A 26,180-nucleotide genomic window follows, 5' to 3' on the forward strand; every position below is an offset into this window, starting at 1 on the left:
CTTAATAGTTTTCTTTGTCCAGGATTTCTCATTAAGCAATGAATTATTAAAACAACAGTGATCTTCTAATTGTCTGGTATGGAATGGAGCCAGGACACTTTTCTTCTCGTCTTGGCTTGTGTGACTTTGGGCAAGTCGCTAAACTTTTCTAAACCCCAGCTTCCTAATTTGTAAAATGAGTGAGATAGATGATGTCTCACGCTTATTTCAACTCAATTGGTATGTTCTTTGTAAGACTATTTAATATCTCCTATAAATCAGATAAGGGGATATTTTTTCCAATGCATTTAACATGTCGTGTTTTCTCCTGCCCCCAGATATATATATATATCTGAGTATATATATACTTCCGAACTGAGTATATATACTCAATGTTGAGACCTTTTGCTTCTGAAACTGCAGATGAGCCACACCTCATGTCTACCTTTCAAAAATCTGCCTTCTCTTTGGAAACTATGTTATTACTCACTGGCCTGGGAACTACACATTTGCATATGGCCTGTTTTCCAGGGCATAGCTTGCTTTTCTCTTACAGTCCATTCTTTAAGTTGTCGTTTTTACCTTGCATTGAAAATGTGTTACACAAAGATGAAAGGATGATTTCCAAAGTTATGTTTACATGTCAACCAGTTTCTCAGAAAAAAAAATTTAATTTAGAATAAGTAGGACCAACTGAGATGCAAAAGGAGCAAGAGCTTGTCTGTGGAGCAAGAGCTTTCCTCTGACTTCTTAACTTAGAATAACTGATGGCTTCATTGGGTCCGTTATTCAGCTGCTTACTGAGAGGCTGCTATAAATACCAAGAGTGCTGTAGTTACTTTGACTTTTCAGTCTCTTCCTTTAAGATGGCGGCTCTCAAATCTACCTGCACATTAAATCATGATGTCTGGGGCCCCAAACGCAGACCAATGGAATAAAAATATCTGGGTGTGGGGCCTGGACATTTCAAAACATTTCCCTAGGTGATTTTTTAAATCAATCAATTAATTAGTTTGTTTATTTATTTATTTTTTATAATTTTTTATTATGTTATGTTAGTCACCATACAGTACATCCTTAGTTTTTGATGTAAAGTTCCATGATTCATTGTTTGCGTATGACACCCAGTGCACCATGCAATACGTGCTCTCCTTAATACCCATCACCGGCCTATCCCAATCCCCCATCCCGCCTCCCCCCTGAAGCCCTCAGTTTGTTTCCCAGAGTCCATAGTCTCTCATGGTTCATTCCCCCTTCTGTTTATCCCCCCTTCATGCTTCCCTTCCTTCTCCTACCGATCTTCCTGCTATTTCTGATTTATTTGTTTTTATTTAAGAGAGAGAGGGTGCGCACGCGTGAGCAGGGGAGGGGCAGAGGGAAAGGGAGAGTCTTTTTTTTCCCCCTAATTCAAAGAGTTTTAATACATTTATACACATTCGTGTAATCTCTACCCCAATTGAGACATAGAAAATTACCTCATGCTCCTGCCCAGTCCACCTTGACCTAACTCCCCCCGCCCCCCGCCCCCCGCATAGGCAACCATTCTTCTAATTTCTATTACCATAGATTAGTTTTTACTTGTTGTTAGACTTTGTATAAATGGAATCATATGGCATATACTCTTTTGTTCATATATATATGTGTCTATTTTTGGACTCTAGTCTATTCCTTTAGTTAATTAATTAATTTCCTTCCAAATATTTATTTATTTAAATTTAAAGTCAATTAATTAACATATAATATTAGTTTCAGAGGTAGAGTGCAGCCATTCATCAGTCTTATATAGTACCCAGTGCTCATTATATCACATACCCTCCTTAATGTCCATCACCCAGTTACCCCATCCCCCCACCTACCTCCCTTCCAGCAACCGTCAGTTTGTTTCCTGTGATTAAGAATGCTTATGGTTTATCTCCCTTGCTGATTTTGCCTTGTTTTTTTTTTCCCTCTCTTCCTCTATGATCCTCTGTTTTGTTTCTTAAATTCCACATATATGAGTGCAATTATACGATAATTGTCTTTCTCTGACTGACTTATTTCACTTAGCATAATACCCTTTAGTTCCATCCATGTTGTTGCAAATGGCAAGATTTCATTTTTTGATGGCTGAGTAGTATTCCATTGTATATATATACACCACATCTTCTTTAGCCATTCATCTCTTGATGGACATCTGGGCTCTTTCCATTGTTTGGCTATTGTGGACATTGCTGCTATAAACATTGGGACACAGGTGTCCCTTCAGATCACTACATTTGTATCTTTGGGGTAATACTCTGTAGTGCAATTGCTGGGTCATAGGGTAGCTCCATTTTCAAGTTTCTGAGGAACCTCCATACTGTTTTCTACAGTGGCTGCACCAGTTTGCATTCCCACCAACAGTGTAGGAAGGTTCCACCCTTTCTCCACATCCTCACCAACATCTGTCATTTCCTGACTTGCTAATTTTAGCCATTCTGACTGGTGTGAGGTAGTATGTTATTGTGGTTTTGATTTGTATTAGGGAGAGAGAGTCTTGTTTTTTGTTTTGTTTTGTTTTACGATTGTATTTATTTATTAGAGAGAGAGATAGAGAGCACTCAAGCAGGGGCAGAGGGAGAGGGAGAAACAGACTGCCCTGCTGAACAGGGAGCCTGATGTGGGGCTCTATCCCAGGACCCTGCAATCATGACCTGAGCTGAAGGCAGACACTTAACCAGCTGAGCCACCCAGACGCCCCTAGGGAGAGAGAGTCTTAAACAGACTCTGTGCTGAGTGTGGAGCTGGTAGCAGGGCTTGATCACACAACCCTGAGATCATGACCTGAGCCAAATCCCAGAGTCGGATGCTCAACCCACTATGCCACCCAGAGGCCCCTCCGTAGGTGATTTTAATGTGCACTTAAGGTTGAGAACTTTTTCCTTAGGAGATTTAAATCTAGGTGAAAGTTAAAGACTGTACATTAATTGCTACAGGACATGGAAGACTATGATGAGCTCTATGATGAGTGATACAGAGATCATGGGTACATGAACTGGAAGGCATTTAATTAATTGGAGTCATCAGGAAAGTGTTCATCAAGGAAGTAAGTTTTGAGTTAGTGGACTTTTCATACCAACTATTTTGACTGGGTATGGACTATTTGAAGAGTAGTGGAAGGAAAGAGTGGATGATAGGTTGTAGCCAGATTGTGATTGTCCAGTGTTAATATGGGGATTTTTACTATCCTGCAGGTAGTAGGGAGGATTTTGAGGAGGAATCGAGGATTTCTGGTGAGTGAAATGGTATGATGCAAGGTGGTGTCTTTGAAGATTGATTCAATAGGAATGAGGAGTATGTTGTTTGAACAAAATGAGGCAAGAGCCTGTGGAAAGAAAGATCAGTTGGAGAGCTGCTACTATGGTCCAGATTATAAGGCTCTGAGCTGGGAAAAAGGCAGTGGAATTAAAAAAAATCATGATAGTAAACATTTGTGTAGAGTTTTCATAATGAGCAAGTTCTTTCCCACATCTCATTAAACCCCACAATAACCTTGGGGGTATTTATCTCCCTATTTTGTAAATGAATGAACTTATATACAGAGGTTAAATCTTTGTAAAGCGACCTTACAGAAATGGGGGACCTGACTGGATATGACAGATCAGTAATAGTGAGTTGCAGGGGTTCTTCCAAGGCATCAGGTTGGGTGTGGAAATGGTAGAATTCCTAGTGGCTAACTCAATGTCAAGGCTCTAGCTCTGCTCTCAGGTAACCTCTTTTGTTCTTCACGTGACTTCCGTTACCACTATGGTTTGATGTGCAATGACTGTAAATGTGTGGTGAAGAACGGGGAAAAAAAAGGCTGTTGTCAATTCAATTTCTGTTAAATAAGAACCTTAATGTATTTTCTGAGTAGTTCGGGTTTTCGGATAGTTAAATTTGTTGAATTTTAGAAGGCTTAGTCCAGGTGTGGGGGATCCAGATACAGGGTTGAGGACCTTGTCCAGGTGGGTTCTTCCCTGAGTAGGTTAGTTGTGACCAGGTGGATTTCCTTTCCTCTTGTGGTTGAGACAGGAGCCATAGGAAACAGAACTATGGAGCATGGCATAGACGTTGGAGAACATCCTCATGACTGTGGTAACCAGGATGTTTGATCAAGATTACATCCTTATCAGAGCTGGAGATTGACTCATACCCACCACTGTGGTAATTCATTTTGTTCACAAGTCCACCGGGTCCATGTGCTCATCTGTTTTGTGTACTAGGATCCTGAGGCAATTTAAATACCAGCCTAAATCAGCCATGCAGGTGATGAAATGTACTTTTTCTTCTGAGATATTTGTTGCCCTGCAATTAGATAGCAGAAGAATGTGCCAGAAAAGTAAGGGATACTGGGGGAGGTACAAAGGAGTGACTCATCATCATGGCAAACCTTGATTAGATTTTCTTGTGAAATGCTGGGTTATGGAGAAACAAGGATGAGCCTGGGGATGAAGGAGGTTGAGCTTGTGTGCCCTGGGCAGTTTCAGTCCAGGTGCCTAGACTAACATTCATTAGCTCCAGCTGTGATGAGGGTAAATTCTATTTTGGTAATATGGAATGAGAACATCTTTGGAAAATTAAGAAGTCACATTTTATTTCAACTGTTTTTCATCTTTTTTTTTTTTTTTCTCACTTTAGAATACTGGGATCTTCAATGGCAGGAGACAGAGTGATCAGAAGACCGAGATGAATTTTAACACTATTCTAGAAGAAATTCTTATTAAAAGGTCACAGCAGAAAAAGAAGACATCGCCCTTAAACTACAAAGAGAGACTTTTTGTGCTAACAAAGTCCATGTTAACCTACTATGAGGGTCGAGCAGAGGTAGGAGACAATAAAATTTTACTTTGCTGCTTTCTATGGTGATAATATTTTATAATATTGTTCCCCCTCTGCCCCCCCCCCAATCTTATGGAATAAACTTTAGGCAAATGAAGTTAAGGTAATAATTTGTTATCATTGGGATCTGAATGATAAAGCTTAGAATATGGTGAGAAATTATTCAGAAGTGTCTTGATTATGGTGTAATATATGGGTGTACATTTTATATCAGCCAACTGAATTAATCTGTTCAAGAAAACAGATTTCCACATTGGTTTTAGATCCTTGTGGAATTCATTAAGTATACTGTAGACACATGGCTCCTTCCTATAAACTACTGTATTATGTATCAAAATCATCTTTAGCTCACACACACTGTGTCTGTGTCCATTGCTTTATGTGAATAGTTCTTCATCATTACATGGAGATTATTTAAAAGTGGTTAGTGATTTGGTGGATCCAGCACATTACTGAGGTTGACCTAAAGCAGAACTGTTCAATGTTCTTTGTGATACGCAGCTACTGCCGAGTGCCTTTTAGGGGAGCAGGGAGAAGTGGCTTCTAACAAGCTCGTCAGCGAGCTTGTGGCATAGGGAGGGCATGTTGTCAGCCAGCTCCTGGCTTTTCAGTTGTCTTAGTCTCTGGTTTTCCCACCAGATGAGGCGTGTGAATGTAGAGTTGCCTCTGGCCAACCTTGTTTTCTCCTGACATCTTAGGAATGTGGCTTCTCGTCCTCCAGGTCCAGCCATGCCCCTCCCTACTCGAAATATTCTTGGATTCCAGGGAACGACTGGGGAGCACGTTGCCCCTTGTTGACCACATGCTATTGTTTAGTTGGTTGCAGTGGGGCTTTTGGTGATCTTATTGTTTGGTTTTATTTAATTCTGCTTTTTTTTTTTAAAACCTAGAGTGCCTTCCGCAGAAATCGATTTACTTTTTTTGATTGTTTGTCTTGCTTTTGTTTTTGTTTTTTTACTACCGCTGATTTCTCTGTGTTTTTTTCCCCAATTCGGCGAGAATGGCATCATTGATTCTCTCTGGTTGTCCTTAATTCTATTAATTTCTGCTGTGGCTTGTCATGAGCCTTACAGAATTCAGCAGGTTTATGTAATTTAGGACTAGAGTCCTTTATCCACTGTCCTAAATCCCTGAAATGCTGAAAACTCAAACCGGAAAAACTCTTTTAGTTGTAAAACTTGGCCTGAGGTGAAGCTACTTTTGGCCTTAATATATCCTAGTCACTGTGACTTTTTTTTTTTTTTTTTTGGCATGTGTGTATGCAGAAATATTAGTGTGTTTATTTATGTGGGGCTGTCTCAGTACCTCCTGTGAGAGTGTGTCTGTGTATGTATATATGTACACACACACATATATATGTGCTATATTTACTTTATTAAATCTGAAAAATTTGGAGTTCCAAATGGGTTTCAGGTAAGACCAGAAATAGGAATTATTTTAAAATCTAAAATAGATTTTAAGGGAAAACAATACATTTTTGCTGTATGGTAATTATTTTTTGTAATTTGAATTTAATATAGTAAGTCTAAGGAAAGAACAGAAATATAACCATGAAAGTGGTAAAACGTGGTAGTTTCTTAACCAAAAAAAGCCTCGGAAACCGATATTATCTGCTTAGAGATCTGGACTGATACAATTGAAATATGCTGCAATTGTTAGGTCACTTTGAAGATGGTAAATATACAAAGTTTAAAATGCCCTAATTGTTTTAGATTAAGTGGAATAAAGAGAACAGTGGGACCCCTTTTTATTTCCGAATCTGGCCCACTGTCTTGCCTGGGAGCAGCCTCAACCACTCTGAGGACCACAAAGGACAGAAGGAGGAGGTTGTCACAACACATAAATACCCAGCTCCGGACACTTAGCATCAGGGTCCACCTCCTTTCTGGCTGCCGATTGGCCCAGTGAGCCTCGTCCTGCTTTCATTCCCACTCCTGCAATGATCCCTCCTGGATTCTTTTCTTAGGGACAGACATTCATTAACACATTTAGGACTTTCAGCTTGAAATGTGGTTGCAGATTTGTTTGCCTCTCACAGTTAAAAATAAATCGTTGTCCATAATAAAAAGTTGGGAATTTTAAGATAAGAATCTGAATTTTTGTAAAAATAAAAGTCTGACCATACTGGGCTGAGTTCCTGCCTGACAACTCTCCGCCTGGCTTCTAAGTAAGCCCAGTAGCACCCCATTATCATGTTTCTTCCCTGTGTCAGTTAATATGCTTTGTTCTCTGTTTTCCATGGACGAACATTCCGGTTTCCATATCCCCAGCCCCAGAAGCTCTGATCCAAAAAGAGCTGTGATGTGGGTAACTCAAAAGAATCATTAGATATTTGAAATATAATATTTTGTTAAAAATGTAAGACTAAAGGTAGATTAGAAAAACCATGGGGGCACTCAGGGGTTAGAATAAATAGCCCTAGAGATATTTATTTTAGTTGTTCATAGTTCTGTTTTTAAAAGAAAAACTGTGGGTAGGTTATCGATTGATCTAATCACTATGATTCTAGTGTCTTCATGGCAATTAAGTGCCATTAATGCTTTATTAAAACTCTCAGTTAATCATAATGTGACTCAGACATCCATCCTCCTCTGGTTGTCTGAACCCCAGCTCCTTCAACATGATGGCAACAAGCATTTCTTCCTATTAAATACAGTTTATTGTGCTTTTCAAAGTATGCTAAGGAACTCTGTTTTAGATGATGAGAAATTCAGTCAAGCTGTTTCTTCCAAGTCTGGTATTTGCAAAGTTGTGTTTCGGTTTCTGCTGTGGGCCATTCTTTCACTTGTCCTCCTTGCTCTTTCAGCCCTCAATTAGCTCATGTTTCTGCATATTTTAATGAACTGATAAGAGATCTTCCTGGCATTGATGTTGTTTGATCTTACTCAGAATAACACACGAAACACAGGACCTCAGGTGTTTCGTAAGTGATCTTGTTCTCTGGTCAGGGAAATAAATGACGTGTGGGTTAGACCCCCTGACACGCCAGGGGAAGCTCCATGTGGAATTGAGATGGAATTCAGGGAAGAGCAGGGCTGGAGCTTAATCAGGAAAAAGGTCTATTAAATAATGGTGAGAAAACAAGGAGTGGAGAGATTTCTAGATGGTGAGATTTGGAATAAAAAAAATTCAAGTATTGTGTAAATCTACAGTTATCATTAGATAAGAAACCAGGAACTTTTTGTTTTTTATTTATTTTTTTAAGAAGATTTTATTTATTTATTTGACAGAAGGAGAGAGAGAGAGAGCGGAAGCAAGGGGAATGGGAGAGGGAGAAGCAGGCTCCTGGGATCCTGGGTCAGGACCCTGGGATCATGACCTGAGCCAAAGGCAGACTCTGCTTAACCAACTGAGACACCCAGGTGCCAGAAACTTTTTGTAATTGGACTTTGGTGCTACTGATTTGGTTCATTTGTTGTCTGTAGTACTGCTCCAGTATAGAAACTGGCAAATAGTTTAAAAAGTTGAGGAGTAGGGAGACTGGTTTTGTCAGGGATCCCCAAGGTTGTCCCCAGGTTTGGTAATTCACTAGGAGAACTCATAGTACTTGGCATCTAGTTATCTATATGGCTGTGATTTGTGACCATGAAGGAGACAGAACTAAATTAGTAAAGGGAAAATGCACATGGGGCAAATCTATAGGAAACCAGGCACAAGCTTGCAAGAGCCTTTTCTCAGTGGAGTCTTCAAAGGGTGTGCAAAATTCTTCTAGCATTCAATTGTGACAATTATGAAATGTTGTCTACCAGGGAAGCACATTAGAGACTCAGCACCCAAGGTTTTTGTTGGAGGCTGGCCACATAAGCACCTTCTCTCTGTCATGTACCAAAATTCCAGACTCCAGGAGGTAAATATGTGTTCAGCATAAACCATATTATTTGTACAAATAGCTTAAGCACAATGAGCTCTTTTTATCAGTGCTGGAAATAGTAGGATCCTCTCAAAGTCCAAGTTCCCAGATGCCAGTCAAGGGTCAGCCTGGTAAGCAGGCCTTTCTCAGGTAGCAGTCTCTTAGGACCATTGTCTGCACATTAGTGTAGTAATAGTGACACAAATTATTGAGTATCACATACAGGCCAGGCACTGTGCTAAGTACTTTACATACATTATTTCCTTTATTCTTCAAAACAAATGTCTTATTAGTGCCCCCACTTAAAAAATGAGTGATGCCAGGCTTAGAAGGTTTTAAAAACTTGTACAAGGTCATTCGCTAGTGAATTGCAAGGCTATCTCTTTAAAGCCTATCTCTGAAACAACCTTGATATTCTGGGGCAAATTAGGAAAAAGTCTATTAGATTTCTCTGTAACACAGATAAAGCTTTATTTTAAAGCTTTTGAGAATACTTTTTAAAGATTTTATTTATTTATTTGTTTAGAGCAAGGGGGGAGGGGTGTAGTGAGAAGGAGAGAGAGAATCTCAAGCTGACTCCACACTGAGGACGGAGCCCAACGTGGGGCTCAATCTTATGACCCTGAGATCGTGACCTGAGCTGAAATCACCAACTGAGCCACCCAGGTGCCTCAAGAATGTTTTTACTTACTACTTTCAGTTATGATTTTTTTTTTTAATTTTCTTTTTAGTAGAAGAAAATTAGCACTAGGCAGGGTTTTTGTCCTGGCTCTGCCATTATATAATTGGATTTTATAAAACAGTATTCTTCTACCCATTTATCTCTTTACACTCTTAACTCCTCCTTTGTCATTTCTATTTCAACCCAGCACACCTCTGATCTTTTACCTCATGCCGTGAATTCTCCTTCCTTCAGTTACAACTTTATTATAGTTCCCAACTCCACTCTCTTGATGGGTGACTTTCCTATTTGATTCTACCCTTGGACCTTAATGTTTTATTTAGCAGGCATCATGGGTATATTTAAAACGTGTAGCTTTGTATCTTCTCTAGGACCAAGTAAAAACTCCTTAGCTTGGAGTACAAAGTATGTGATGCCATTTTCCCTTGTCTTCCCTCTTTCCTTCCTCCACCTGCTGCTGTGTCTTCGACCTACAGTTGCTCTTTCACGTTGTGCCTTTCTTAATATTGTTCGGTCTACTTGGAGTGATACATTCCTCTACCAGCCCACAAGGGTCCATCTGTCCATCCCACTATCTATTTTATACATCAAAAATATGTTGAGTACCTAGCAAATACCCATCTTTTCTTTTCTTTTTTTTTTTTAATTTTATTTATTTATTCTTGAGAGTGCGCACGCGCACACACAAGCAGGGGAAGTGGCAGGCAGAGGGAGAGGGAGAAGCAGGCTTCCTGCTGAGCAAGGAGCCCAAGGTGAGACTATCCCATGACCCTGGGATCATGACCTGAGCTGAAGGTAGACGCTTAACTGACTAAGCCACCCAGGCGCCCAATACTCATCTTTTCTAACTCACCTCAGTGCCTACCTTCTCTGAAGGCTTTCCTGTATTCCTCCCACCAAAGGTAGAATCCCTACCCCACCTCAGTCCCCTGCACCCTATACATATTTTTGTTGCTGGCATCTTGGTTACCTGCCTTTATTTACATATCTGTGTCCCCCATTGGACTTTAAGCTCTTTGAGGTCATGTCTCATTGCTTTTCCATCTTTGTATTTCTGAGGGTCTAGAGCAGAGCTTGAGTACTCAGTACCAGCTGGAAGAATCAAAGGAGGGATGGGCAAGCCTCAACCTTTAGAAGCAGGCAGGACAGGTTTATCTTAAACATATATCGTGAACAACCAGAAAGGTTGTCACACTGCTCCTGTGTAGCAGAGTCGGTATCTGAATCTCTCCTATTACGCCATGCATGCTTCTCTTGTTTTATTCAAACATCCTTTGTAATGTGATGCTTGGAATTTTATTTTTCACCCAGGTTAACTGTCAGGATGGTGGAGGCAATCAGTTATAAGTATAATCATGCCTGTTTCTTGAATACCCTGATTAACCTCCCATATTTCCGTCTTTTGGGTCATATAGGGTTGTTCGCTTGACCAACCCTGGGAACCTGGGGACTATTAGTAATAGAGGGATAAGAGCCTATTAAGGCTCTGAGATGATGTGATGTTTGTGTTTTAGTTATTTATCTTTAGACTAAGTAGACCTCCCAGTGGGAAGCATAGCTTTACAGGGCCCTTCTAATCACTGCCTCAACATGTAAAACTTCCAGCACTTCTTTGGATTCTGGGGAGTGGGTGTGGAGTGGAAAAAATAGTTTCTTTTACAGGTCAGTTGGAAGCATTTACATCAGACTTTAGAGGTTACCAGGTAGTTCACCAGCTTGGAAAAGTGGGATGGCTCTAAATACCCCACAGACAGTATAGTGGTTAGTATACCAGGGTGTTTTTTTGGCTCTGAAAATGCTCAACTATATTATCCCATGAAAACTCATTTTCTTATTGGAGTTGAGTTTCTTTGTTTCTGAAAGTAGGTTGTATCAGCTCCTTGTCTTGTGCCTCAGTTTCCTTTCTCATGTTTCTTCTATCACTTCTCACTCATATCTGTTTTCTTACCGACTGTCCTGGATCTGAGTTTCATCATTAGTCACGTTAAAGAGCCAGGATGCAGGTCTGAAGTCCTAGGATCTGCTTTACCCCCTTAATTTGCCAAATTAATCTATTTTTATATACTAATATTCACTTTTTTTTTTTTTCTCTAGGAGGTGGAAACCTATTTAAGACAGAAGCAGGGAGAATACCATTCCTAAAATTTTCTGGCTTTTTATTTTGCGGTAGTTTCAACTTACAAGAAAGTTGGAAGAATAGTATAAGGAACTCCCAAGTAACCTTTGCTCAGATTCACAAATTGCCTCTAGTTGCCCCATTTGCTCTGTCATCTTGGTCTCTGTCTTTCTCTTTAATTGCGTGTTGTTTTCTGAACCATTTGAGAGAAAGTTGTAGACATTGCCCCTTTTACCATTTGAAAGATCTCTGTGTATTGTCTAGGACAAGGGCATTCTTTTTTCTAAGCACAGTATGATGATCAATGTCAGGACCGTTAACACTAATACAACACTATTATCAAATCTGGGGTCCATGGTCAAATTTCATTCATCATGCCACTGGTGACTTCATAGCTATTTCTCAACCTCCTCCCTTTGCCAAGCCTGGGATCTAATCCCAGGTGATGTATTGCATTTGGTTGGTCAAGACATAAAGTTTTTTAATGTCCATGGTGCAAGGAGGAGAAATGTGTGGAAGAGATGCTGTTTTTTGTTACGTACTATAAAATGCCAACTATCTTAAGAATATTCAGTGATTGTGTGTGCATGTCCACAAACGTGAAATCAGATTTAAAAACCGTTATAGTCTGTTCTTCTCTCATTCTCATGGTCATCATTAGAAGCTGAAGATGCCCCTCCTGCCAAAGAAATTATTTTAGTCTGGTCCACTAGGATGAGTAAAAGTCACGTATTCCTGTTTCCATATCCTCCTCCCACCTTCAGTTTTAAGTTTTTCTTCTTCTGTGTTAAAACAGTTGCTGGGCACATGAATCATGTTCTGAAGAACAGTACAGTATCAGTAATTACTAGTAAACAAAGAGGGCATTTAATCAAAGGTTTAGTCCTCATGCTACTTACAAATAGAAATAATAAAAATAGTTTAGATCTTGCAAAACACTCCTGGATCTGGCTATGATAGCTGTGTTTTCTTCATTGATTATTTGTATTATGATGAGACAAAGAGTATAAGGAAAATCAGTATTTTTGGTCAGAAATGGTATTACCTAGTGTTTATTTGCAAGACTTAGCTCTCAGTGGGGTGCCTGGGTGGCACAGTTGGTTAAGTGTCTGACTCTTGGTTTCAGCTCGTTATTATCTCGGGGTCACTGGATCGAGCCCCGCGCTGGCTCAGCACAGCGTCTGTTGGAGATTCTCTCTCTCCCTCCCTCCCCCTCTGCCCTTCCTTCACCATGCAAGCTCTTTCTCTCTTTAAAATAAAGAAATCTTAAAGAAAAAAGACTTAGCTCTCAGCAATTTTTAGTGATATCAAAAAGTCAAATTTCCCTCAAAGTTTTATTTAGCAATTTTCCCACTGAATATATTCAAAAGACTGTGTCATAGGCGCTGAAGGGAGTTAGGAAAAGACCAGTTCCCAGAATGTTTGGAAATGGCATCACAGTTGAAATAAACATAGTGTTTCTCCTTACTTTTGTTTTCCCACCTGTCTATCTTGAAAGAAACTTCTCTGAATTGGAAATGTGTGAAACTTCTTGCAGTTTTTGAAAAAAAGAACTATGTTTGACATCATGATTTTTGTAACATGCAAGTTTTATTTTTCTCTGTTGCATCATGAACTATTGGGTTGGGGATTCTTAGAAGTCTTTGAAGCTACTTCTGTAATTAGTAGTTTCTAGTAAGTGTTTGTTGGTGAAGATAGGTATGACAGCACTTATCCTGAGGGACACTTAAAGAGAACAAACTATATGTGTGGAGGAAGCTTTGGTGGCCAAAGTGTAGATTCTATGGATTTTAGGGGGTGGTGAAGGTTGGGGAAGGGTTGGAGGCCTCCACTTGGCCAAGAGTTGGAGTATGAGCAATGTTGAGCAGGGAGTGCCCATTCCATACAGTGGGAGCAGCATGTGCAAAGGCCCTGGAGTATAAGGGGATTTGGTGTGTTTGTGGAATGTTCCATTCTAGACCTATATAGATTTCTGTAACTGACAATTACCCATACAAGGTGATAATTGATTTGTTAGTAATAAAGAAGAATTGTACAATTTTATTTTATTTTTTTAGAATTATACAATTTTAGAGCTTGAAGGTATTATAAAGAATGACCCTCAAATTTTTCACTTGTGGGAACTGAGGGTAAGATGACAGTCTGCTCAAGTTCACCCAGTAAGCTGATTGCTAAACCTGGACCACAACTCAGACCTGAATGTTCCTGAGTTAGCCTCTGATTGTACTGCCTTAGTTCTGGGAAGGATGCGTTTGGGTTGCCCAAGTAGGTGAGAGCACTGACACAATGGGTACAATATAGTTATTCACAGAACAGACACCTTCTGTGACTGTTCGGGCACCTTTGCTTAAAAATACTGATCACTTCCCTGCCTTTGCAGCTTTGCTCTTGTTGCACATAATAGTTTCCTTCCCTTTATCTCTAGTCCTCCCCTCTCCCTGCATATCGGTTATAAGTGTCTTGCCCTTTTAAAATTACTGTTAAATTTATTTGTATTTTTATTATTATAGTCTTTTTTTCCCCCTCATGAACTACGTAATAATCTCCTTGAGGGCAAAGTTTGTTGCCTCATAATTAAAACATATCACACAATGCCTTGCACCCATTAGGTTCTCAAAAAAGTTTTTGTTGGCAATAATTATGATGGAGGTGGTCAGTTAGTGTTTTGGGGAAGCAAAAAGATATTTAGGGACATTGTGATAGTTACTTCTCACACGACTTTGTTTCTTTTCTTTCTTTTTTTTTTTTTTAAGGAGGTGCATTATTTAGAAACAGTTTAGAAACAAAACTGCCTTCTTATTTGGTATTTATTAGTGTTATCCTCTACCCCAAACTAAAATGTGGACATTATTTTAAACAACTAGAGCTTGGACTCTCAGAAGAAAACCTACAGCAATTTGAGAAAGTGAAACTGCATGTTGAGCTGTTTCTGGGTTGTTTAGGACATGCTAAGTCTTAGCCATTGGTTGATGCTGGTCAGGTGCACATAGAGAACTATCTGACGGGAGCTTAGAAACACCTGTGTTATTCAGCAATTGATTCTATTAGGAGAACTCCTGCCATTATTGGCCTTTAGGTTTTGTGAATACACAGTACTTCTAAGATAAAATATTAAAGTTTGCTGATTACTACTTCAGATAATTAAAACATTGTTATAGTCTTATTACTGAAGCTCATTTACCTTTTCAATTTTTTTTTTAAAGATTTTATTTATTTATTTGACAGAGATAGTGACAGCCAGCGAGAGAGGGAACACAAGCAGGGGGAGTGGGAGAGGAAGAAGCAGGCTCACAGCAGAGGAGCCTGATGTGGGGCTCGATCCCATAACGCTGGGATCACGCCCTGAGCCGAAGGCAGACGCTTAACTGCTGTGCCACCCAGGCGCCCCTACCTTTTTAATTTTTAATCATAGAGAATTGACTATAATACTTGCATGATTCCATGTTACTAAACACCTAAAATGAAAAATTGCACCAAATATAGCTGTTTGTTAAATAAAATTCAATGAGGGGCACCTGGGTGGCTCAGTAGTCAAGCATCTGCCTTTCGCTCAGGGCATGATCCTGGCGTTCTGGGATCGAGCCCCATGTCAGGCTCCTCCGCTGGGAGCCTGCTTCTTCCTCTTCCACTCCCCCTGCTTGTGTTGCCTCTCTCGCTGGCTGTCTCTCTCTTTGTCGAATGAATAAATAAAATCTTAAAAAAAATAAAATAAATAAAATTCAATGAGTAAGTAAGAGACTTAAATGAAATGTCTAGTAATTTTTAATAGATTGTGGGAAGGGAATTCCCCTTTGCCCTGATTATCCTAGTTGTATGAGAAAACTTTTTTCCATTCTCTCTTTATTCCACATAACCACATAGGTATAGCTGTTCCTTAATTTTATTTGCTACAGCAAAAAGGAGCATGGATAGGTATAATTCCCTGCTCATGAGATTGTAAACTGAATTTTTCTCATTTTAGAGGAATGTGTACATTATATATATATATATATCTGCATATTTATGAATTATATATAGAATTATATGTTATAGAATTTATAAATCATAAACACTTATGGATTTATGAAATATATTTATTTAAATATATATTAATATGTTGTTTATATATTTCCTGGCAGAAGAGAGGCCATAAGTCCATACGCTTTTGTTATGTAGGACTCACATCACTTGTTTTAGTTTATTCATTATTTGTACAACAAAGACTTACTGAGTATGTATGGTATGCTAGAGATGGAGTAATTAAAAGATGCATGATTCTGGCTTTCTTAAGCTTATAGTCTGGTTAAGCTCTAGTTCTACTTTTATAAGTTTATGATGACACATTTTCTTATGCTGGATTGCTCTACTGTGGAGCTGGAGTTCTCATCCTTGTGTTCCACTGTTGTAGGATTCTTTTTTTTTTTTTTTTTTAAAGATTTTATTTATTTATTTGACAGAGAGAGAGAGCCAGCGAGAGAGGGAACACAGCAGGGGGAGTGGGAGAGGAAGAAGCAGGCTCCTAGTGGAGAAGCCTGATGTGGGACTGGATCCCAGAACGCTGGGATCACGCTCTGAGCCGAAGGCAGACGCCTAACAACTGCGCCACTCAGGCGCCCCTTGCCTGTGACTCTTGAACTTGACTTGCCCTTGGGTTTCCACGTGTAAATGGGTGGTTGCACATACAGGATTTCAAGGTTTCTTTCTGTTCTTCAATTTTACTTAGTTTAGATTTCACAAAAGTACAGGGGTTTTGCATGCATACTTGCAATGCTTTGTTCTCTGTAATATCTCCGTAAAGTGTATCTGACGATAACCAACACATTTATCCACCATATATTTTACAAGTGAAGAAACTGGGGGACAAAGTCAGGTCATCTCTGAATTGACATCTCCTTTGACTAGGTGAACTAAGATGTCTTATCTTTCTGGTGAACGTGCTATCTGTTAAACCGCATTGTGCTACTGACCGCAAAGGGGGACTTCCTTAAACATAACTCCACTGACCACCTGTATACATAGTTTCCTTCCTCCTTCCCTGCTTTGGCTTTATGTATCAGACCTTTAAAAGGGAGTTCTTTTAACATTGTTGATTTGTGTTTCTTTTTTCCTCACTGCCCTCCTGGGAGGCGGTGGGAGTCCTAGGCTTGCAAGTAAATTTGAGTTTGTGGAAGAGAGACCTACGTGAAGAAAATATTTCTGGGAGTGGTTATATGAAAGAGGTTGAAAAGGGTTATACTTAGATGGTAACTCTTAAGGACTTTAAAGTGGGTTTGGTTAAATAGTTCATTTCAGAAATACTTGAAATCGTTCTTCACAGAAAACACTCAAAAATAACTCAACATGAATTTATTCACGTTCATAGTCAATCCCAACAGGAGAGACCAGTGTCACAGCTGATAAGGACCCCCTATAAATCTTCTATAATATATTATTAACTTTCCTTAACATTTTTTACAAGAGTAAAATAAACAGAATTTTTGGGTTAGTTCAGCCCTGACTAGGATTGATTATAGCACATCATCAAGATAAATGGTAGAATTTGAATTTTCTTGGAAAAAGATGAGTAGCTTTATGCTAAAGATCCAATAGGTAATTCAGATTTTTTTTTAAAACACAGTCATTCCTTTATTTTCAGATGTCACATTTAATCACTTTCTAAGGATAGAGGTTGTGACTGAAATATCTGCAGGAAACAAAACCAACATCCACTGGATGAAACAGTGTATTTCCTGAGGTTCTGGAATTGGTTATCAGCAATTTTCTGTTCCCTCTTAATTATAGGGAACTTCAGTCGTGGTTTACAGCCCATTTCCCAATTAATAGAATTTCTGTGCATTCAAGAGTGAGAGATTAAGACTATGGACTCTGGAGCCAGATTACCTGGGTTTAAATCCTAAATTTATTACTTTTTAGCTGCATGACCTTGGACAAGTTACCTAACCTCTATGCCTTGTTTTCCTCATCTTCAAACTGGGGAGAAGGTAGTACCTCCCTCACAGGTTTTGATGAGGAGTGAATGGATCACTATATGGGAAGTGGTCAGGACAGCTCCTGGCATACAGTAAGTGCCATATAATCACCAGCAGTTGCTGTAATAGCTATACACACGAGGTACGTTTCATGGCCACCCACTTTTGTCTTTTTTTGTCTGCGTTTCAGGATTTTGGCTCTTGCCTCTGGCTTTCCCATCTAGACATTGTTGGAATAAGCATAACTGTGTCATTCTCCTAGTATCACAAGGGATCCACTCTCTAAATCGATCTCTGTTGCTTGCAGTCCATTGCATTTTGGGGTTTGTGGTAACTGGTGGAAATGCATACCTCAGAGTAGGGCTGTTTCACATTCCAGGCATCTCTGAGCCTGTGTTGGTAGAAGTCTCAGAGGGGACCCTGTGCTGTGAACGTTTTCCTCTGGACCTTTGTCAGTGGAGCACGGGCAGGGTACTGGTTGTGGGAAATGTGCTGTTCCTTCACTTTGACATTTTCATTCACCAGAGGTGCATCTACTGTGAAGTGAAAGAAAAGTAAGCTTAGAGATGTAATTCCAGAGCCCTTTCTCAGGTTCCTGGAAGGACCCTAGCAGTTTTGTATTCATAATTTTGCACTGAAAAAAAGAGAGCCTTCTTCTTAAAGTGTATAAGCTTTAGGCCACTCAAAACCTGGATCCGTTTCTGCAGAGCACGGAAGACTTGATTTGTTCTAATATCTGACAATGTCTATAAATTCTGCCAGTGAGATACCCGCAGGCATCTCCACTGTACAATACCTAAGAAACAAACACATTTCTAATATGTTCTTAAAAGTCTTCCTTTCAAGAGCAAAGTGATATGTCTGCTTCTGTTACATTTATTTCTCTTTAATACTTTGAGAGTTGTTTTTAGACGTACGAGACTTTTCGTGTTAAATGAATTCCCGAGTGTTTGATGGTTAGAACTACTCTTGTGAATAGGTTTTCATAGTATGTTTGTTCTAATTAGGTATTGTTAATATGTAGTCAAGCTCTTGATCTTTACAAATCTATTGTGTAATTGGCCAGTATACTAAGCTATTTCTAAATACGACATAGAGGCACAACTTTCTCTTACCAGCTTTGCTAGAAAAGGGTTATTTTCTATTAAATTTAATCCAAATCATGAGACGAAAACAATTTTTAAAAAGTTAACAAAAATAAAAGCATTTGAAATTGGAAGTAGGAATATACAAAAGGGTGGGGTTAAATTTTTCTTTGCTGAGCAAGTTAGAAACTGTGTGCTGGAGGGAAGTATTCATGGGGGGAGGTAGAAGAACGTACACAACCAGGAACGGTGAACTTTCTGAATCGACTGAAATATAAAATTTAAAAGCACAGAAATCTAGATTTATAACTCATAATCACTACCAGTTGGTGGGGTAATAAGGTTCAAACCCAGGCCATTTGACTTGGAAGTTCCCTAGATACCTCTACCCTACTTTTCCAGAAAAAAAAAAAATCTTTTTACTTGAATCAATTAATTTAACAAAAATATTTTAAGTGCCTATTTAGTGGTAGATGCTGTTCTAGGCTCTGAGGACACAGAGAGTATATAAAACAAATGTCCTGTTCTCATGGACTTACATTTTAGAGGAGAAAGACAAGACAGCATACAGATAAGCCAATACATATCTCCCACTTTGTTTGTTTTTTTGGTTTGTCTGCTTGTTTTTGGGTTTTTTTGGTAGGTGGTGGGGGGCGGGGAATGGAGATCTTAGGAAGAACAAGGCAGGCCATCTGGAAACCCCAGGGGAGGGGAAGCCAGGAATGCAAGGCCTCAAGAGGGGCAGCAAGTGCTTTCTTATCAAGGAACGGCAGAGAGGCCAAGGGGCTGGCATGGAAGGGGGAGAAGGGTGAGTTGGGGTGTGGTGGGGGAGGAGGCCGGAGACCTGGGCAAGATCACGCATGGATGGCTTTTTGGGCCACGGAAAAGACTTTGGATTTTTTTTTTTAATGTGATAGGAAGATTTTAGAGGGTTATGAGTGGGTAGTGACAAAATTTGGCCCTTGCCCATCAAGACACTGGGGCGCAGTGGAACATGAAATGGCAGGGGAAGGTTTAAGGTTTAGTTTTGGCTCCCCTAGCCAGTTTGACCTTGGGGAGGTCGTTAATCCAGTCAGTGCCCCAGTTTCTACCTTAAAATGACGAAATTGGATTTATGTAATTCACCTTTTCATCTTTTCATTCACCATTTCATCTTTTTCATGGCCACATATGATTCTTAGATCTTAAAATAGTTATTAAGTGTCCACATATACTGGCAGTGGTTATTGGCTATGGGGAAGAGGAGACCCTCCCCTCCCTACTTTCTGCTCAGACTTTGGAACTTCCCTGTTCTCAGCCCTGAGCTTCACCCCTGCCTCTGAGAAGCCATGTTCTGGCGTGTGGATAGTGGTGTTTCACTGTTTTTTCAACCTGCATTTCTCTGATTACTACAGAGGATGTGCAAGTGTGAGCATTTTCAGTGTCCATTGGCATTTACTTTCTGTTGAAATGCCCATTTAAATATTTTTCCTCCTTTTTTTCTCTTTCTTTTTTTAAAAAAGATTTTATTTATTTATTTGTCAGAGAGAGAGAGAGAGAGAGAGCACGTGCGTGCACAGGCAGGGGGAGTAGCAGGCAGAGGGAGAAGCACACTCCCTGCTGAGTAAGGAGCCCAGAGTGGGTCTCGATCCGAACACCCTGGGATCATGACCTGGGCCAAAGGCAGACACTTAACTGACTGAGCCACCCAGGCATCCCCCTCCTTTTTCCAGTTAGGTTTTCTGCTCTTTCTTATTTATTTTTAAAAGATATATGTATTCTGAATCAAACTCCTCGTTCATATATGCTTTGCAAATATTTGTTTGCACTTTGTGTCTTATCTTTTAATTCTCCTAATGCTATTTTTTTTTTTTGCTTATTGTGGTAATATGCAGATAAAATTATAAGATTTTAACCATTTTAAACTGTACAGTTCAGTGGCAGTAAGTGCATTCATCATGTTGTGCTATAATCACCACTCTCTAGTTCCAAACTTTTCTTTTTTTTTTTTTTTAAAGGTTTTATTTATTTATTTAACAGAGACAGCCAGCAAGAGAGGGAACACAAGCAGGGGGAGTGGGAGAGGAAGAAGCAGGCTCCCAGCAGAGGAGCCTGATGTGGGGCTCAATCCCAGAACACTGGGATCATGCCCTGAGCCGAAGGCAGACGCTTAACGACTGCGCTACCCAGATGCCCCCTAGTTCCAAACTTTTCACCATCCCAAACAGAAACCTTGAGAAAGTTCTGTGTACACATTGAGAAGAATATGTATTCTGGTGCTTTTGGTTGGAATGCTCTGTAAATATCTGTTAAGTCTGGGTCGCCTGGGTGGCTCAGTCAGTTAAGTGTCTGCCTTTGGGTCAGGTCATGATCCCAGGGCCCTGGGATCAAGTCCTGCATCAGGCTGTGCTTCTCCCTCTGCCTGCCTGCCACTCCCCCTGCTTGTGTTCTCGCTCTCTCTGACAAATTTAAAAAAATACATATTTGTTAAGTCCATCTGGTCTAACATGTCATCTAAGGCTGATATTTGCTTATTGATTTTCTGTCTAGTTGCTCTATCCATTGATGCAAGTGGGAGTATTAAAGACCCCTGCTATTACTGTATTTCTGTATATTTCTACCTTTACGTCTGTTAATATTTGCTTTATATATTTAGGTGCTCCTATATTAGGTGCATGCATATTTACAAATGTTATATCCTCTTGTTGGAATGACCCTTTTATCATTATGTAATACCCTTCTTTGATTCTTATTACAGTTTTTGTTTTAAAGTCTATTTTTTCTGAAATTAGTGTAGCTACCCTAACATTCTTTTGGTTCCCATTTGCATGTAACATCTTTTTCCATCCCTTCGCTTTTGGTCTGTTTGTGTCTTTACATCTAAAATGAGTCTCTTGGCCCCAGTCACTGAACCACTTCTGAGGACTCAGTGGCCTCCCCCTTGAACCCCCTTGCTTCCTGATGCTCCTTCCCCTGTGCCCGCCTTCTCCCATCACTGCCTTCCACAGGCCATTTGAACAGAGGAAAAGGAATCATATCTTATGTCTGCTATCTGGACCCTCCACTCTTTCAACGTCTTTGCTGATTGCAAGTAAGGGTGATGATCTGCTTCCTGCTGGCACTGAGGATTATACCCATATAAGAATCAACAGAGAAAAAGCAGGAAGACCCTTAATACTATCCAAGGGATTGCTGATGATTATGATAGAAGAAACTATGAAAGTGTTCAAGAAGAACTTTGTTTATAATGGTACTGTAATTGAACATCCAGAATATGGAGAAGTAATTCAGCTACAGAGTGACCACTGCAAGAACATATGCCAATTCAGAGAGATTGGACTAGCGGCTGAGGACAACCAGCTGAAGGTTCAGGGTTTTAAGTGCTTTTGGCTCAGTGAAGTTTAAGTGAGGATTTCCTTGAAATGAGTAGAATTTCCCTTCTGTCTCTTGTCACAAGTTTAAAAACCTCACAGCTTGTATAACGTAACCATTTGGGATATGCTTTTAACTTGGACTAGTGTAACTCCGTCATGAAATAAACTGAAAAGAGCCAAAAAGAAAAAAAAATGTGAGTCTCTTATAGGCAGCATTATAGATAGGTCTTAGTTTTTTGTTTTTTGTTTTTTGTTTTTTTTTTTATCCATATAGCCATTCAGTGTCTTTTGATTGGAGAATTTAGTCATTTACATTTAAAGTAATTATTGATAGGTATGTACTTACTGCCACTTTGTTAATTGTTTTCTGGCTTTTTTTATAGTTCCTTTTCTATTCCTTCTTTCTTCTCTTGCTCTCTATCATTTGATGCCTTTCTTTCATGGTATACTTATATTTCTTTGTCTTTATCTTTTATGTATTTACTGTAGGTTTTTGCGTTGTGATTATCCTGAGGCTTACATATAACAACTTATATGTTTTAAGTTGATAACAACTTAAGTTTGATCATATTCTAAAACTCTACATTTTTACTCTCCCCCCTTGCTTTGTGTTTTTGATGTCACATTTTACTCTTTTAATCTTATGTATCCCTTACTAATAATTGTAATCATAGTTATTTTTACTATTCTTATCTTTTAATCTTCAGACTGCATGTTAAGTGATTAACCCACTACCTTTACTATATATTTACCTTCCCAGTGAGATTTATTCTTTCATGTTTTCTTGTTCCTAATAGTACCCTTTACTTTCAGCTCAAAGATGAATTCTTTTAACATTTCTTGTAAGGCCATGGGGCACCTGGGTGGCTTAGTCGGTTAAGCAGCCAACTCTTGATTTCAGCTCAGGTCATGATTTCAGGGTCCTGGGGTCAAGCCCCACACTGGACTGTGCACTCAGTGGGGAGTCTGCTTAGGATTTTCTCTCTCCCTCTTCCTCTGCCCCTCCCCCTGTGCTGTCTCTCTCTCTGAAATAAATAATTAAATCTTAAAAAAAAAAACCAAACCACATTTCTTGTCAGTCCAGTTTAGTGGTGATGAACTTGTTTGGCTTTTGCTTTTGTGAAAAACTCTATTTCTCCTTTAATTCTGAATAACTTTGTTGGGTAGAATATTCTTTGTTGGAAGTTTTTTCTTTCAGCTCTCTGATTTTATTGTGTCACTCTATTAAGGACTGTAGAGTTTCTCCTGAAATATCTGATAGTCTCATTGGATTTCCCTTGTATGTAACAAAATTTTTTTCTTGCTGCTTTTAGGTTCTTTCCTTGTCTTTAACTTCTGAGATTTTAATTATAATGTATCTTGGTTTCGGTCTCTTTGGGTTCATCTTATTGAATTCTGATCTTCCTGGCTCTGGATGCATGTTTCACTTCCCATATTAGGAAAGTTTTCAGCCATTATTTCTTTAAATAAGATTCTGCCCCTTTATCTCTCTCTTCTCCTTCTGGGATCCCTATAATGTGAATGTTAGTCTGTTTGATATTTTTCCATAAGTCCCTTGAGCTGTCTTCACTTTTTTAAATTCTTTTTTCTTTTGGCTGCTCTGATAGGGTGACTTCTACTGCCTTGTCTTTGAGTTCACTGATGTTTTCTTCTGCTTCATCTAGTCTGCTGTTGAACCCCTCTAGTGTGTTTCTCAGTTCAGTTATTGTATTATCCAGCTCTGTGACTTCCACTTGATATTTTTGTATATTTCCTATCTCTTTGATGAAGTTCTCACTGGGTTCATCCATTCTTCTCCCAGTTTAATGAGCATCTTTATAACCATTACTTTGAACTCTTTATTGGGTAAATTACTTACTTCTATTTTATTAAGGCTTTTTTCTTAGGTTTTATCTTGTTCTTTAATTGGGAACATATTCCTCTCTTTCTTCATTTTTCTTGACTCTCTCTTTTGGTTTCTATGCAGTAGGTGAAACACCTACTTTTCCCAGGTCTAAAGGAGTGGTTCCATGTAAGACATGAACTTTGTCATTCAGCCTTGCTCTAGATCTTGTTTGTGCTTGTCCAAGCAGCCTGTTATAATTTTAATATCTCCTAGTAGTTGAGGATGTGCCAAGACCTGTCAGTATCTCAAAGGGGAAGAGGATCTCAGCATCTAGATTTAGGCTGATTGGGAGCCAGACCCATAGACAACAGCTTTTAAAAGTATGCAAATATACAAAATCCTACTGGACCACAAGCATAAGCCCCACTGGCCACCAGAGCCAAGCTAGCTGGAGGTGTCCTTTGGACAGCAGTTGCAAAAATTGGGGCTCCAGATGAGTATATAAGCTGTTTTCTTGGAGAAGTTTTTTTTCTGGGATAGATCTTTTAGAAACAAGTCTAAATAAATTTAAGAGAATTAAAATCATATCAAGCATCTCTTCTGATCACAGTGGTATGAAAGTGGTCATCAGTTATGTGAAGAAAACTGGAAAATTCACAAATATAAGGAGATTAAACAACATGCTGCTGAACTACCAGTGGGTCAAAGAAGAAATCAAAAGAGAAATAAAAAAAACATGTTGAGGCAAATGAAAATAAAAATATGACATACCAAAATTTATGGAATACAACAAAAAAGTTTCTAAGAGGGAATACATAGTGATAAATGCATACCTCAAGAAACCAGAAAAGTCTAAAATAAATATCCTAACTTTATACCCCAAAGAACTAAAAAAAGAAGAACAAATGAAGCTCAAAGTTAGAAGAAGGAAGGAAATAACAAAGATTACAGAAGAAATAAAAGAAATAGGGACTAAAAAAGCAGTAGAAAAGATCAGTGAAGTTAAGAGCTGGTTCTTTGAAAACATAAAATCAACAAAGCTTTAGCTGAACTCATCAAGAAAAAAGAAGGCTCAAAGAAATAATATGAGAAACAAAAGGGCCGTTAATAACTGACCACAGAAATGCAGAAGATCATAAGAAACTAGTATGAACAATTTTATACCATCAAATTGAACAACTTAGAAGAAATTAATAAAGTCCTAGAAACACACCCCCTACGAAGACTGAATCATGAAGAAATAGAATATCTGAACAGACCAATTACTTGCAAGGAAATCAAATTGGTAATCAAAAACTTGTTGACAAACAAAAGCCCAGGACCCGTTGGCTTTACTGATGAATTCTACCAAATAGTCAAAGAAGAATTAATACCAATCCTTCTCAAACTCTTCCAACAAAGGAAGGAACTCTTCCAAACTCATTATATAAGGCCTGCATTACCCTGATACTAAAACCAGACAAGAATGTCACAAGAAAAGAAAATTATAGAGCAATATCCCTTATGAACATAAATGTAAAAATCCTCAACAAAATATCAGTACACTGAATTTAACAATACGTTAAAAGTATTAATATGCCATGATCAAGTGGAACGTATTCCAGGGATTCAAAGATAGTTCAACATCAGCAGATCAGTCAGTGTAACTTGCCACATTAACAAAATGATGGATAAAAGTCATATGATCATCTCAATAGATGCAGAAAAAGCATTTGACAAAATTCAAATTCCATTTATGACAAAAACTCTCAACAGGGGTGCCTAGGTGGCTCAGTTGGTTAAGTGTCTGCCTTCGACTCAGGTCATGATCTCAGGGTCCTCAGATTGAGCCCTGTGTTGGGCTGTCTGCTCAGTGGGAATTCTGCTTCTCCCTCTCCTTCTGCCCCTCCTCACACTCAAGCTCTCTCTCTCGCAAATAAATAAAATCTAAAAAAACAAAAACAAAAACAAAAAAACCCATCCCTCAGCAAAGCAGATATAGAGGGAACATATCTCAACATACTAAAGGCCATATACGACAAGCCCACAGCTAACATCATACTCAGTAGTTAAAAGCTTTAAAGCTTTTTGGTCTAAGATCAGGAACAAGGCAAGGATGTCCACTCTCACCAGTATTACTCAACATAGTAGTGGAAGTCCTAGTCAGAACAATTAGGCAAGAAAAAGAAATAAAAGATATGCAAATCGGAAAGGAAGAAGTAAAACTATCACTATTTGCAGATGACATGACATTATATAAAAAAAAACTCTTTAGAATCCATAAAAAACTGTTAAAACTAATAAATGAATTCAGTAAAGTTGTAGGACACAAAATCAATACAAAAAAAAATCTGTTGCATTTCTACACACCAATAAAAAACTATCAGAGACATTAAGAAAACAAACACGTTTAAATTCCATCAGAAAGAGGGTTCCTGGTTAGCTCAGTCAGTTAAGTGGCGGCCTTTGGCTCAGGTCATGATCCCAGGGTCCTGGGATCGCATTCCATGTCAGGCTCTCTGCT

The 26,180-nt window shown here is 39.0% G+C and overlaps 1 protein-coding gene and 1 pseudogene across 1 annotated transcript in view; both read left to right on the forward strand.

Moving 5' to 3' along the window:
• Positions 1-26,180, forward strand: part of TEC (tec protein tyrosine kinase) — a 131,496-nt gene that overhangs the window by 45,876 nt on the left and 59,440 nt on the right. The window contains exon 2 of the mRNA XM_045815928.2: positions 4,618-4,803. Within this exon, the coding sequence (XP_045671884.2) occupies positions 4,666-4,803 (138 nt within the window). The 5' untranslated portion in view covers positions 4,618-4,665. The remainder of the gene's footprint in view (positions 1-4,617; positions 4,804-26,180) is intronic.
• On the forward strand, positions 20,856-22,045 carry LOC123804032 (eukaryotic translation initiation factor 1 pseudogene; annotated as a pseudogene).

This window comes from Ursus americanus, chromosome 8, assembly GCF_024610735.1.
Source record: "Ursus americanus isolate L20-20 chromosome 8, mUrsAme1.1.p, whole genome shotgun sequence".
NCBI classification, from domain to species: Eukaryota; Metazoa; Chordata; class Mammalia; order Carnivora; family Ursidae; genus Ursus; species Ursus americanus.